General features: G+C 38.3%; 1 protein-coding gene across 1 annotated transcript in view; it reads left to right on the forward strand.

Moving 5' to 3' along the window:
• Window positions 1-15657, forward strand: part of LOC126298365 (selenide, water dikinase 1-like) — a 164209-nt gene that overhangs the window by 85507 nt on the left and 63045 nt on the right. The window contains exons 4-5 of the mRNA XM_049989665.1: window positions 7252-7364; window positions 9145-9335. Of these exons, the coding sequence (XP_049845622.1) occupies window positions 7252-7364; window positions 9145-9335 (304 nt within the window). The remainder of the gene's footprint in view (window positions 1-7251; window positions 7365-9144; window positions 9336-15657) is intronic.

Here is a 15657-nt window from a genome sequence, read left to right on the forward strand (position 1 = left end):
TCCAAAGCAAATACACTATGATCTACCTGTTGCTTTATGGTAAAGTTTATTTCCTCCAGCTGTGCCACAATTCTAAGAACTGCTGTTAAATCACTTGGATTCTCAGTATTAACTCTCCATGAAATTTCTGCAGGAATTCTTGTGTTAAAAAAAATGCATGGCACTCTTGTTTTCCACTGCCTGCAGTAATGTATTATTGGCCTCCACATTCTGGGGAAGCACGTAGGCCTGAGCGTTCACTTTACAAATCGTGTCTGAAAATACTTCCACTGACTCATGCAATCCGACAACAAAGGAAGTAGGTTACAGTACGCTTGTTCGCCCACTGCTTGAATACTGCTCAGCAGTGTGGGATCCGCACCAGATAGGGTTGATAGAAGAGATAAGAGATAGAGAAGATCCAACGGAGAGCAGCGCGCTTCGTTACAGGATCATTTAGTAATCGCGAAAGCGTTACGGAGATGATAGATAAACTCCAGTGGAAGACTCTGCAGGAGAGACGCTCAGTAACTCAGTTCAGGCTTTTGTTAAAGTTTCGAGAACATACCTTCACCGAAGAGTCAAGCAGTATATTGCTCCCTCCTACGTATATCTCGCGAAGAGACCATGAGGATAAAATCAGAGAGATTAGAGCCCACACAGAAGCATACCGACAATCCTTCTTTCCACGTACAATACGAGACTGGAATAGAAGGGAGAACCGATAGAGGTACTAAGGGTACCCTCCGCCACACACCGTCAGGTGGCTTGCGGAGTATGGATGTAGATGTAGATTATGCTTGAAAGTCAAAGTATTGAGCATCTCGTGAAAAAGTGTGCTATTTTGTTTTTGGTAAAAGTGGTGTAGTCCAGTGACCAACTGCTAAATGCAGGGTGTATACGACTCGAGACAACCAGGAGATCCTGGGTAAACCTGGGATTTTTTTCATCCGGGAGAAAATCGGGAAAACCCGGGAATTTTTTAGAATTCTGGGAATTTTTTGTTGTTTTAGTTACCAGTTAAATTTTTGTAATTTTGACTGGTAAGAATCAATACTCTAACAAAGGATATTACTGTATCCTGCTACTGCAGAATAGTACTGCAACAATAACATGAGAACGAGAAAAAATATGAAAATAAAACATAAATTGCAAATGTAATGTGCCATATACAACTAAGAAAAACAGTGCTCATACAAGCTGTTTGCCACCAGCAAAATGTGTCAAAGGCTTTAGGAAGACTATGCAAGCTTCATAAAAACAAATTGCCTACAATGAGCACGACGTCACAACTGTTTACATTAGATTCGTTTTAACAGTTATGAGCGGGCTCATGCGCATGCAAACCTTATTTCACAAAGCGCCTAGCATCCAGCACACGTTGGTCTGTCGATTACTCATATGATTTTGAAACACATTCCTGTTGGTTTTTGAACACACTCTGTAAGTTGGTTTCTGAGTGAATCGTGAGTTGGTTTCTGAATGAATCGTGAGTTGGTTTCTGAATGAATCGTGAGTTGGTTTCTGAATGAATCGTGAGTTGGTTTCTGAATGAATCGTGAGTTGGTTTCTGAATGAATCGTGAGTTGGTTTCTGAATGAATCGTGAGTTGGTTTCTGAATGAATCGTGAGTTGGTTTCTGAATGAATCGTGAGTTGGTTTCTGAATGAATCGTGAGTTGGTTTCTGAATGAATCGTGAGTTGGATTCTGAATGAATCGTGAGTTGGATTCTGAATGAATCGTGAGTTGGATTCTGAATGAATCGTGAGTTGGATTCTGAATGAATCGTGAGTTGGATTCTGAATGAATCGTGAGTTGGTGTACGTGATGTCTGTCAGGTGAATCCTCATCACATCTAGAAATAATCTTTCAATCAAAGGTGACTGGACTATACAAGGTGAGTGGAGTAAATCCGAACAAGTGAATGCCAATCACTGTCTAATTATGTTATTGATTGGGTTTGCGAATGATCAGCGTTCCTATAATTACTAGGGAAATCCATAGTCAGACTACCACAGTGAAACTAAATGACAAACTGAAATAACAGGTAAGAAAGATTGTGTAGTATCTTCTCGGTTATCCAAGAAAATGAAATTTTGTCAGAAAATTTTTGGCCTGATCACTACACTAGTAAGGGCCAGTTGTACAGTCCCCGTCTAGCAGCCGCTTAAGTTCTATTCTGGAAGTAGTGCAGAAAATGGTTTGTACGAAAATAACAACGCCTAACCAGAGAATAATCAGGGATAACTAAACCGGTGAATCTGGCGGGGTTAGTGAAGTTAATTGGCGTGTAAGTTTTGCCAAAGGCAGGAATAGTTCCAGACTTAAGTCATGACAAAATTGTTTGTTAGAACAAGGAAGGAAAAGAAACAGGGACATCACACAAATTAGGGAAGAATACGACTATTCCAAATTTATATAAAAATCTTGTACTGCTACTTTTCGATCTCATGCTCGAGAAACTGGAGCATATGAATGAAATGTGAAACTATTTTCTAACATAAAGCTTTTTGCTTCCAGTAGGCCTAATAGGCATTTTATGTTGGTCTTCGTGAATTATATTCTATTGTGTTATAAAAATGGCCATTTGTACCAAAACAGTCTTGTTTATTTGGTGTGTGTTAAAATTTCTGCAGTGTTAGAAAGGCCTATTTTGTTTTATCAAGCAGACAGTGACAAAATAGACGTAATCAGATTGAGAAACCACACCAGTCTTGCGTACTATTTGTATTAACAGTTTATGCAGTATTAGCAACCGTATTTCGATTTTTCATGTAGCAAAACATTTGACGAACTTCGATGAGGCAATAGATTCTTCTGCAGAAAGGAAAGCACGCCATGTAAAGCTGTAGCAGGATTAGAGAGAAAACAATGCTAGGAGCAAGGGATTGAAGAAATGTGTACTCTCTTGCTTGTCTCTTGTCTTTACTGGTTTTATGTATCTTATATTTAATTTTATGTCACCCAAAACAGAAAGTTATTAGCTAACAGGCAATAAAGAGTGCAAATTTTCTGAAGAGTTCTGGAAATAATCCCATCCAGTATTAATTGAGAATTTTTTAAGAGGGTCAGGATGTCAAACTGGGCGATTGGTAGCAAGAGAGGCACCACAGGACATTTTAATTTACAATGTCCTGATTATAGTTTGATGGCATCCAGTACAAAATATACATGTTTCAATTCTATAGAGCTAAATACAGTGACGTGCGATAGAAGAATGTTGTGTGAAGAGTGGTGGCACTGCACTCTAGCACACTTAAGACCAAACAATGTCTCTTACATTTCCTCGAACATATGTTTTATGTATCAGACATCTTAAGAAAGATGTGCACTACAAAAGTACATATTTTTGAAAATTTGTTTTTTTAAATTTTTGACGTTGTACCTCAAACGCTCGAGAGAGGGTGGCACTATCTTAGTATTGCTCCGGTTTGGAAATACCGTAGATCCGGGGCTGATGTGCAGAGCAGCCTGAGAGTGGGGAAGTGTGTAGTCCCCACATGACCCATGTTTACAATTATTGATTTTTGCTGTTTCCTCTTCATTTACTGCTCTTACGTCAAATGAAAACAAAATTGATTTCTGTGGCCGGGAGCTATCAAGTGAATTAAAATACATTCACACAATTACGGAAGGCTAATATATATTATTAGTTAAGATTTTATTTTGTTTCCATGTTTCTGACAGATATGCGTTATTCGCCTTGTAGAACAAGGCAGTCAATGTGTTTGAAACAAAATGTTTAGTTCCATACTATTGGCTAATTTCAACTGCTCGCTACAGTTCAGGTGCACGTTTTCTTCTTCTAACACGTATGGCATTACGCCATAATAAAGAACAGTACTAGTATTTCAAGAAAATTTACATCTCGAAACCCATACTGAAAAGCTTAATATAAGGTAGAGGCCTGCTTCATTGAAAATCTGAATATAGGAATGTGCTCTTTAAGTATGCACTTTAAATGTGCCATTTTAGTATGGTTCACAAAATTCCGATGCTCTTTAAGTATCCTCTTATGTCTCTTTACTTTTATGACATAATGTAAGATCTTTAATGTCTTACTTGTACGTACATACGGGCTTCCTGTGTCATAGGAGCTGGCAAAGCGCGGTGGCGCCTGTTGACTACTGAAATGAACCTATTTCTAACAGGTCGCGGGAAAATATTGTGAATGGTGGTTTGAAAAGCATTACTTTCAAAGTAAATTTCCTTTTACACAAGTTGAACTATATGCGAGAATATACGATGAATTTCTTAAATTACAGAGCATTTGATGACAAGCCATTTAGAATTATTTCGAGCCTAGAAGATCAGACATTGTTGTCGTTATTATGAGCAAATTGATGTAGTGCTACGAGAAGCGCTCTCCCTCTGCGGTAATGTCAACAATACCGTTCAGTGGCTTACTTGATTAGTACATGTGCTGGGCTGGCATCTACTGCTTGTCTGCCTGTAGGAGTAAAACTTTTAGAAAAATTCACAATTTGGGTGCCAAACTCTTCTGAAGCACATAATGTTCATGAGAAACAATGCACAGTTACTGAGGGAAATCTTAGAGACTGGTCTCGACAAATTGCAAGTGAGGTGAACATAGCTGATTTCCAGGTTTCTTCAATCTGATTAAGCAGGTTCAAGGAATCTTACATAATAGGCAGTCACAAAATTATGAAGATCACTTCAAGTATATGAGTAAGCGAATTGCCATTAATAGGTGGTGGTGGTGGTGGTGGTGGTAGTAGTAGTAGTAGTAGTAGTAGTAGTAGTAGTAGTAGTAGTAGTAGTAGTCGTAGTCGTCGTCTTCAGTCCTGAGACTGGTTTGATGCAGCGCTCCATGCTACTCTATCCTGTGCAAGCTTCATTTCCCAGTACCTACTGCAGCCAATGCGCTTCTAAACCTGCTTAGTGTATTCATCTCTTAGTCTCCCCCTATGATTTTGACCCTCCACGCTGTCCTGCAGTACTACATTGGTGGTCCCATCATGCCTCAGAACATTTCCTACCAACCGATCCCTCCTTCTAGTCGAGTTGTGCCATAAACTCCTCTTTCCCCCCCCCCCCCCCCCCCCCCCCCAATTCTATTCAATACCTCCTCATTAGTTATGTGATCTACCCGTCTAATCTTCAGCATTCTTCTGTAGCACCACATTTCGAAAGCTTCTATTCTCTTCTTGTCTAAACTATTTATCGACCATGTTTCACTTCCATACATGGCTACACTCCATACAAATACTTTCAGAAATGACTTCCTGACACTTAACTCAATACTCAGTGTTAACAAACTTCTCTTCTTCAGAAACGCTTTTCTTGCCATTGCCAGTCTACATTTTATATCCACTCTACTTTGACCATCATACTGTAGAGTACTGTAGAGGAATCCATAGCTGACATGAAGATGAAGCTTGCTGTTATCCCCGCAGCTGCTGTATGTAACACTGATCAGTCAGGTTCCTTCAGATTATGTTGGTCATTGGTAATTAGTGTTCTGATTTTAAATATCCTCCTCATTTGTAATGAGAAGCCAGCAAAAAGCATCAGCTGACATGTGTGAAAAGTTTTGGGCTAATGCTAAGGAAAGCTAGAGCTACAGTCCAGTTTTAAGTGCTCAGCCTCCTCGCAGGTTCTTCCTTCCCCACGCCTTTTTTTCTTATTTTGCACAAAAAAAGTGCTCACCAAGCAAAATAATCCTCCTGAATATCGAAGTTTTGCATCGCGGCTCTGAGGGTACTGATCCCCCATCGTACACAAAACGGGTCAGATAGTTGTTGCAGAAGCAACGAAAAAAGCAAGCCAAATTTAAAAGAACTCAAAATCCCCAAGATCGGCAAAGTTTTACAGAAGTTAAAAATATGGCGCGTACTTCAATGCGAGATGCTTTTAATAATTTCCACAATGAAATTCTGTCTCGAAATCTGGCAGAAAACCCAAAAAGATTCTGGTCATACATAAAGCACATGAGTGGCAAGACGCAATCAATACCTTCACTGCGCGATAACAATGTTGAAGTCACTGATGACAGTGGGACTAAATCAGAGTTATTAAACACAATTTTTTGAAACTCCTTCACCAAAGATGATGTCATAAATATTCCTGAATTCCAATCAAGAACAACTGCCAAAATGAGAAACATAGAAGTAAATATCCTCGGAGTAACAAAGCAGCTTAAATCACTTAATAAAGGCAAGGCCTCTGGTCCAGATTGTATACCAGTCATGTTACTCTGAGTATGCTGATAAAATAGCTCCATATTTAGCAGATATACAACCACTCACTCACAGAAAGATCTGCCCAAAAATGCATACTATAAGACGAGAGAACTTACTCATGTTTGATACTGTGAAACATGTCTCTTCTTCTGAGCAAGTGTTCATAGTGTTTTAGAGCACGTGTTTACTAGGCAATTGTTTCTTGTTTTCATCCATACTGCCTCCTCCAAAAATATCGAAAGCAAAGATTTTGCAGTAGAAAAGATATGCTACACAGTATTGAAGATAGTGCCCATAACTCTTAAGGTATGCATGTTCACTAGACATTTTTTATTCAGATAATCATTTGTGTCGTATCTCACAATATTAATCAGTGTAACCGATTGTTCACAAATACAAGCAACTGGCAGTGTACACTGGCAAAGCGCCTGTCAATGCTCGTCTACTTAGTGTTCATTTCCATGAAGTCTGGTGTAACCAAAACTTTAGGTGCTTAAAATTAATGTATGTGCCCTTGGATTTTTGCGCAGTGTAGTGCTTCTGCTTCTGCTTCTCATTCGCCAATTCACACGCTAAGCAATAAGGACTGTACAAACTGCTGTTGTAATCAGTTCTTTGTGCAGCAAAAATAAGTAACTTCAACAAAGTACTTGCAGTATGTCTTAGCTGCTAAAAGTTTGGCAGGGCATTTCTTCTGATGTGTTCTTCATGCATAAAAAATTTCAGGTTAGGTAGTGATGTCACATTTGACAGTTTCCTTGTTTTACCGATGACAGTGCTATGAAAGTGGATGAATACAGGATAGAGAAGATAAAGTGCACAATGGACATGGGAAGTATTATGTATTTAGGCTTTAAAGACTATAAAGTTGATATGTGTATTGCTCAAGTGAGTATCAGCTTCCATTACATTTGATAATGCATGGTGTCCTATATTATTATGATTGTGCAATACATTATAAGCTAATTTCATTGCTCTCTTTCCTCCATAGTGGACTATATTAAATAAATTGAATTATGTGTAATGTAAGATAGTATCATAGTACAGTACAATGGTTGGTTGTTTCAGAATTGTGCTAAGCGAGCAGGCACCTGTGTGACTGGTGGCCACACTGGAATTAATCCTTGGTGTATTATCGGAGGTGTTGCAACAAGTGTTTGTACTCAAGATGAATTTGTTATGTGCGTATTGAAGTGTCTGTCTTAATTTTAAACACAGTTGTTAGTAAAACAATTTACATTAACCTAGTAGAATTTGTTGCTGTTTTTCATATTATTCTTTACTTTATTCCTGTTTGATACTGGGGTGCTGTTGGTTTAGTATTTTTGTTCTTTCACATTTAAGAAAGGGTAAGCAACTGGCAGTAATGGAAATTCCTGAACAGAAAGTAGAAAAAAATGTAGAAAAACTACCACCCATCTGAAGGTGATTTACAGGCGTCACATAGATACACCTAACAATCAGAAAATTGCATTAGCTTTTGAACTTTTACTCCTAATAAACCTCTGTGTTGATGTTGAAGAGAACTGTATAATATTGGTCCTGGTTAGATCTTAATTGTGTGGCTCAAACATCGGCATAATTGTTTGAAGTATAATTCAGCTGGTAGTTAAACTGCATATTTTCATCAGTATTTGTATAAAACTGATTTGTCTGTTATTAACCCATAGCCTTGTTCAAGGGGTGGCCTGGACTGGGATATGGTAGTGTGTTCGTATCAAAATCTAGTGGACTTTTGTGGCATTTTAAATGTGCCCATTTGCTTCCACACATCTGTGATACAATGGTTTACTTTTCATCTTTCCTCTCTTTGGTTAACATTAACATACAGGGTTTTTGTCATTTTGCTTTTGTTCCTTGCATGGAAATGTCAATTGTAACAAAGACAGACACACACACACACACACACACACACACACACACACCCGCGCGCGCGCGCGCGCTCGCTCTGTGTGGAGATATTTCTGTCTTAAGTAAATTTGGTAATGAAAAGTTTACACTGGAAGTTTTTGCAGGAAAATAGCAAATGTTTGGTTTCATCAGATGTGTTAAACATTGACATTTCCTATATGTGAATAATAATCTGGAGAAGGTTAATCAGGCAGTTTGGAATATCAATATTATTTATATTTTTTAGAAAAATATATTCCTGAAAATCTTGTTAGAGCTCAAATAAAATATGAAAATTACTACCGTTCAGATGAGAGGTGAAGGGTACATTTGGTGTATGAAACTTTTGTCTGAATTCCTTGCCTGTGTGTCAGTTACTACCTTGTGCAGGTGAACAGTCAACAGCAAACCACTAGTCATTACATGCCTTCACAGCTTAAATTCTGATATTGTGTTGCTTCTACTTTCTTGGAAAAATTTGTCTTGTAATTCATGGTGTATAACAAGTAGCTGTTATTTGCTGTTGTCTGGAATTTGTTCATCAGAAGTGATTCATGTGCCAATACCATTATTACTAACTAATGTGCAGAAGAGTCTTTTTTTTAAAAAAAATAAACATATTTCCACTACTGGTCTTCAAGTCATCAGTAATCAGAATGATTTTTGAACACTTCCTCGAATTAGACCTTCCAAGTCAATCAGTCTGTTAACTGATTGACCTCAACAAACAGTTGTTTGTAACATAAAGAAACTAATGGATCATAGTTAAGTAAGTTCACTGAAAAATTGGACTATTCAATGAATTACTTCACCATTATGAAACATAGTTTTCACACAGTTAAAATTGTTAGTTTTTCCATGTTTGAAGAGCACTGCTGCTCAGCAGCTGTGTAGTGAATTAATGAATAACTGCTCCAGTTAGTAGTGGTTAAAATAATCCTGGATCCTCTGTTGTCTGTCTATCTGTATGTGTTATGATACTGCACATTTCGTTTTGTAAGCATTGAACTGAATGCATAAAACAATATGGCAGCTTTCATAACTGTCCACTTCAAGCATATTTCTTTTCAGGCCGAATGAAGCTAAGCCTGGGGATGTGTTGGTCTTGACAAAGCCACTGGGCACGCAAGTGGCTGTTGTGTGCCATTCCTGGCTTAATGACGACAACCGTTGGCCGAAACTTGAACCAGTAATTACAATAGATGCTATGCAGAGTGCTTATAATCAGGCAGTTGATTTTATGTCTCGCCTTAACAAGACAGGTAAATTTGGTCCCTTCATTTTAGCCAGTGCCATTGTAATGTACAATATTTGGTGTGTTGCAGCTGAAGTCAGTCAAGCCCATATTCAGTGGCATATTGGTAGGGTCCTGTGATGTAGTCAGTTCCTTAGGTGTATATTTGAGGCTATGTATGCTATTGTGGGGATTACTTTTTCATATTATTATGCAAAAGAAGGTAAGTATGAAACTAAATAAGAAAATGTAACAGCTCCTTTCTTGCAGGTTAAAAGCATCTCTCATACTTCAGTTGTATCAGGGCTAAGGTAATTAATAACTTTCTTAGACCAGTATTGGCAGTCTTCAGATTGTAATTTTTTTCAGTTTGTTCATTAATGTCCTCATATACAGATTATAGGATTAATATTTGCCCCTTTCCAAAACTTCTCTGAAACACCTGTTATTTGGAAAGTGCTAGTCCTTGCTGTTTGATTCCAGTTTCTACACTCAAATGATTTTCAATTGATCTAACAATAATATAACTGTGTTTATTCTTGTTGAGGGCCATTAGAGACTACATCAGGTAACTATAAGCAGGGTGTATATACCCTGGGAAATCCATAGGAATTTTATCATCTGGGAGAAATCTTGAAAAAACCTAGGAATTTTCTAAAATTCCAGAAATTTTACATTGTTTTAGCTTGGTGTTTTTTACTGGTAAGAACTGACACTCTAACAAAGAATTTTTCTTTAGCCAGCTACTGCAGCTTTAGTTGCAAAAAATGTGCCATTTAGAACAACAAAATAAACACATGTGTTAGCCGATAGCAAAATGTGTCAAAGACTGTAGGATGGAGACTATGCAATACTTCATAACAAAAACAACTTTTGATGAGCATGACATAATTGTTTCTAAGAGGTCATGAGAAGTGTGAATGGTGGTTTGAGAAGTGTTACTTTCAAAGTACGTTTCCCTTTACACAAGAGGAATTATGTTGTGTGTGATGGGAATGTGTGATGAATTTCTTAAGTCGTGGAGTTTGACTCTCATTCAAAACTTAACACTTTCAGGACCAGCCACTTGGAAAAATTTGTGCCCCAGAAGAAAAGTCATTTATGTCATTATTAAAAATTTTGTTGTGTTTCTTGTGTTTTGGAGAGTAACATGCACTAAAAAAAACCAACATTTTATTGAAAATGTAACTTATCTTGTAGCTATACTGTATGTATATGAATTTAAACCATTAACGTTTGCTATTTGTTTGTTTGTTTGAGCTACTTAAGTCACATTGCTATTGGCTGACACATCATCACGTGTCCTACACTCAGAATACCGGCTGTCATTGGCTGGCCAGCTCACGTGATGTGAGCTATGATTGGCTGACAAAATTGCATCACAATCTCTATTTCAGTGCTTTGGAAGCTACCTTGCTGTATTTCGTGAAATCTGTATTTATACTTTTGTAATACTAAAATGTGCAGTATATATGTTGTCAAGCATCAAATATCTTCCCAAAATCTGTCGGTTTTTGCTGGGTTTCATTACCTAAAGTTCTGGGAAGTTCTGCACCAGTGTATGAAACCTTTATCATTCAAGGGGATTTTGACATGTTTTACACCTCGGAAGGAAAGTCTGTTGTCAAATAACACGGAAAAAATGTACTTTCTCATGTGGTATGTTATATTTTTCAAGAAGGGACGTCGAACAGATGTGCAGAACTATAGACCTATATCTCTAACGTCGATCAGTTGTAGAATTTTGGAACACGTATTATGTTAGAGTATAATGTCTTTTCTGGAGACTAGAAATCTACTCTGTAGGGATCAGCATGGGTTTCGAAAAAGATGGTCGTGTGAAACCCAGCTCGCGCTATTCGTCCACGAGACTCAGAGGGCATTAGACACGGGTTTACAGGTAGATGCCGTGTTTCTTGACTTCCGCAAGGCGTTTGACACAGTTCCCCACAGTCGTTTAATGAACAAAGTAAGAGCATACGGACTATTAGACCAATTGTGTGATTGGATAGAGGAGTTCCTAGATAACAGAACGCAGCATGTCACTCTCAATGGAGAGAAGTCTTCCGAAGTAAGAGTGATTTCAGGTGTGCCGCAGGGGAGTGTCATAGGACCGTTGCTATTCACAATATACATAAATGACCTGGTGGATGACATCGGAAGTTCACTGAGGCTTTTTGCAGATGATGCTGTGGTGTATAGAGAGGTTGCAACAATGGAAAATTGTACTGAAATGCAGGAGGATCTGCAGCGAATTGACGCATGGTGCAGGGAATGGCAATTGAATCTCAATGTAGACAAGTGTAATGTGATGCAAATACAAAGAAAGATAGGTCCCTTATCATTTAGCTACAAAATAGCAGGTCAGCAGCTGGAAGCAGTTAATTCCATAAATTATCTGGGAGTACGCATTAGGAGTGATTTAAAATGGAATGATCGTATAAAGTTGATTGTCGGTAAAGCAGATGCCAGACTGAGATTCATTGGAAGAATCCTAAGGAAATGCAATCTGACGACAAAGGAAGTAGGTTACAGTACGCTTGTTCGCCCACTGCTTGAATGCTGCTCAGCAGTGTGGGATCCGCACCAGATAGGGTTGATAGAAGAGATAGAGAAGATTCAATGGAGAGCAGTGCGCTTCGTTACAGGATCATTTAGTAATTGCGAAAGCATTACAGAGATGATAGATAAACTCCAGTGGAAGACTCTGCAGGAGAGACGCTCAGTAGCTCAGTACGGGCTGTTGTTGAAGTTTCAAGAACATACCTTCACCGAAGAGTCAAGCAGTATATTGCTCCCTCCTACGTATATCTCGCGAAGAGACCATGAGGATAAAATCGGAGAGATTAGAGCCCACACAGAAGCATACCGACAATCCTTCTTTCCATGTACAATACGAGACTGGAATAGAAGGGAGAACCGATAGAGGTACTGAGGGTACCCTCCGCCACACACCGTCAGGTGGCTTGCGGAGAATGGATGTGGATGTAGATGTTGATTTTCACTGGGATAAACTGCATTTTTAACTGTGAAAAATTCAGGATTTTTTTCTTCTTGGCTGCACACACACACACACACACACACACACACACACACACACACACACACACACACACACGGCATAACTTTTTATTTGGTTGCCTGCATTCTCTCGTGTGTCCAGCTGCTGTTCTGCATTTTCTCTTTGTGGAAGCCCGTAACATTGTTGGTCAGTGGTTTGTGCTTGGATCAGTTAAGGCTGTCTTACTGATTCAGTCCAATATTATTGAGGTCCTTCCTTACTTAACTAAAACATGTGTTGGAGACTTCAGGTTTCTTGTCCAATGTATCTACTTGTTAGTTGCATTGTATCCTTCTTTATTAACGCTTATTGGCTATTCAACATCTGAGTGTATTTAGTTTTCAAATGATCTTGAACTCAAATTTCTTAGCTTTTCACAGCCAGCCTGCCCTGTCATTCTGAGGCATCCACTTACATATAGATATGCTATTTTGATCATTGTTACAGTGCCTGAATTTAGCTTTCCTTTGTGCTGCCCTTGTCTTGTATAGTGTGTGTGTCCTGTGAAAAGCAATAACCATTTTCTGTCTCCTGCTGTCATTAACTTCTTTCTGACTAATTTTCATCTGCACTATTTCACCGAGATGTCTGATACTTCCCACTTCCTTTTTGATTGTACTCTGTTGATAGGTGATAAGGCGCTGTTAGGCTGTTGGTTATGTACTTTGTTTCGTTGGAGATTTTTGTGTCGTCTACCAATTCTATCAAAGTGTGAAACAACGTTTTTTGGTCGACAAAATCACAAGCTTTCTCATTGTGATGATGACCATTACCAGTTCTTTAGAGATGTAGTTTTCTAATCTCCTTTCAGTCTCCAGATGTGTTTGTCACAGGACCTTCCTTTCCTTAAACCAACTTCATGATCTACTTACTCCACCAGCCAAGACTGCAGTGCTTTAGAGGTTATCATCTACATTTTACATGTGATAAAAATACAATGTTAATTGTTGGTGTCAGTTCTATCTCCAATTTCATATAGAAGGTGAATAAGCACTGTTTTACATTTGCCAGGTATCACTCAAGTTTCCCATATCATTCCCATCTGTTTGACTTAGGACATTAGTGGTGATAATTTTTCATTATTTCCACTGTGACTGTCTTCCCCTGTGGTTTAGTTCTGCAATCATCATCATCATAAGTTTTTCATAAGTAGGAAGAAATAAATCATTGTTCCTGCACCCTGGAACTATTCTCAGACATTTCTCTGATGTCTTTGCAGCTGCGCAGTTTATCTAAGTAGTTGGCTTGGATCGCTCGGTTGTCTTTATTGTTCACTGCCAGTTTATCATCTTTGCTCACGAAGTTCAAACTTCGTGGTTGATAGCTATTTACCTGCTGCTAGAAGGTTCTGTGAAAGTTCCTGCTGTTGTTCCTTTTGAATTCTGACTGAGTAATGTAGAATTATTTTGTGACTTTGTTTCACATAGCTCCTTCGCTATCTGGTTCCACACTTCCTTGTACTCTGGAAGTTTATCTTATGTTTCGTCACAGTACTGTTCTTTGTGCTAACTATGTTATTAAATAAAGAAAAAAATCCCCAATAAGTGTTCAAAGTGCAGGAAAATGTTAGCACATTGAATGAAATAGGTATGGGAATTAGAGTATTTGTTTTTTGCCACTCTGTAGTATTATCAGCTAGTTATACTTCAGGTATATCTCCACTATGTTTATTCTGTAACATTAGTCCAAAACTATATCATTGTCGTAAACAGTTGCAATCAGTACTGTCACTGCACATTTGCCATTTTAAAAGTCCCCATACAAAAAAGTGTTTTACACCCAAAGGACAAGATAGCATTAAATAATTACTTTTCTCTATACACTAACGGGCCAAGCAAGTTGAGTCCCAAGTCCGAGCACAGGTCATGTTGCAGGAACACTGGGAGCATTGCATGCTTGAGCTCTGCTCATTCTTCTGCATTCACACGGTTCTCATTCTGATAGTGGTTTCTCTTCAGGTTTGGAGCACTGTGAACTGGCCTTTGCATGGTGCTGCTGTCATACGAATGTTTCTAAAACTGTTTTGGCATTCTCGAGTACAACTCTCACTTGCCTTGCGCTGATGTGTGGCACCCTTAGTTTTCACAGGTTTCTTGTTGTGCTAGCAGAGCGTATTCTGGTAAACATGTAAAAAGTTTTTAACCAATGCTAATATAGGGAATATTTTGAATCAACCAGTTGAGACCTCCAGTCCCAAAAAGTTTTTGAAACTGAATGCAATTATCTAAAAAGAAGTCGGTTCAATGTTCCATTATTCTACATTATTTTGCTTGAGAAATCTACTATCTAAGTTATATTCCATTGTGTTTTCAGACATTATTCCACCTTAAACAGTGCATAATACACTTGCACCTCCTAACGGTCAAGGTAGTATTTCATTAGAGCCATCTCGTATAAGAGACATAGTGTTGCAAAATTTTCAGAAGTGGAATTAGGATGTATTACATTAGACGAGCAACCTTCATTGCCCAAACTCAAAGAAAAACATTGATCTATTGCAGAAGTGGATGACAGCAGCAGCCCTTTCAATATTTTTTGTAATTTTTTCCTGAATCAAGGATAAAGCACATAAAGGCAGAAATTAACAAGTATACAAAATCCATCTCAGATAACATAAGATCAAATAGTGTGAAATCCGCAGGCATATGGAGCACATGGGCTGGGCTAAAACTTCATGAAATGTATTTATTCTTTGCTGTTATAATCCATATATGCCTAGTAAAGTCTGTGTGTTGACTGGTATACAAATAACTTAGTTTACACACCATTAGAAATAGATTTTTCACTATTCACTCTTGTTTGCATTTGAATGACAATGCCTCATACGTGTGAAGAAACGAGCCTGGCCATGATGCCATGCATAAAAACATTTACTTTCACAGTTTTCAGCATTATTTTCACCTGAGGAAAATTTTACCATTGATGAAGGCATGTGTGAATTCAGGGGAAGAGATTTTTCGTGTCTTTATAAAGACACATCTGACAACTATGGTATCAAGCTGTTTACCCTATGCAATTCGAAGACAAGATGTGTTTGATGCACTAGGAGTTCGCACAGGTAAAGAGCAGGAAGACAATTCAGTCACCACTGTTTTTCAGAGACTTTGGTCTGGCTAACTTAACAAGTGAAGACCATTTATGTGAACAGATGTTACAGTTCACCAGCTGTATCAATTTTCTGTGGGAGAATGAGACCAAGGCTGTGGGAATGTGCATACCAAATTGTAGAGGGCTTCCTAAAAAAGGTGCACTTAACAGAAAGCTAAAGAAAGATGACTATATTTATCAG

Source organism: Schistocerca gregaria, chromosome X (genome assembly GCF_023897955.1).
Source record: "Schistocerca gregaria isolate iqSchGreg1 chromosome X, iqSchGreg1.2, whole genome shotgun sequence".
NCBI lineage: Eukaryota > Metazoa > Arthropoda > Insecta > Orthoptera > Acrididae > Schistocerca > Schistocerca gregaria.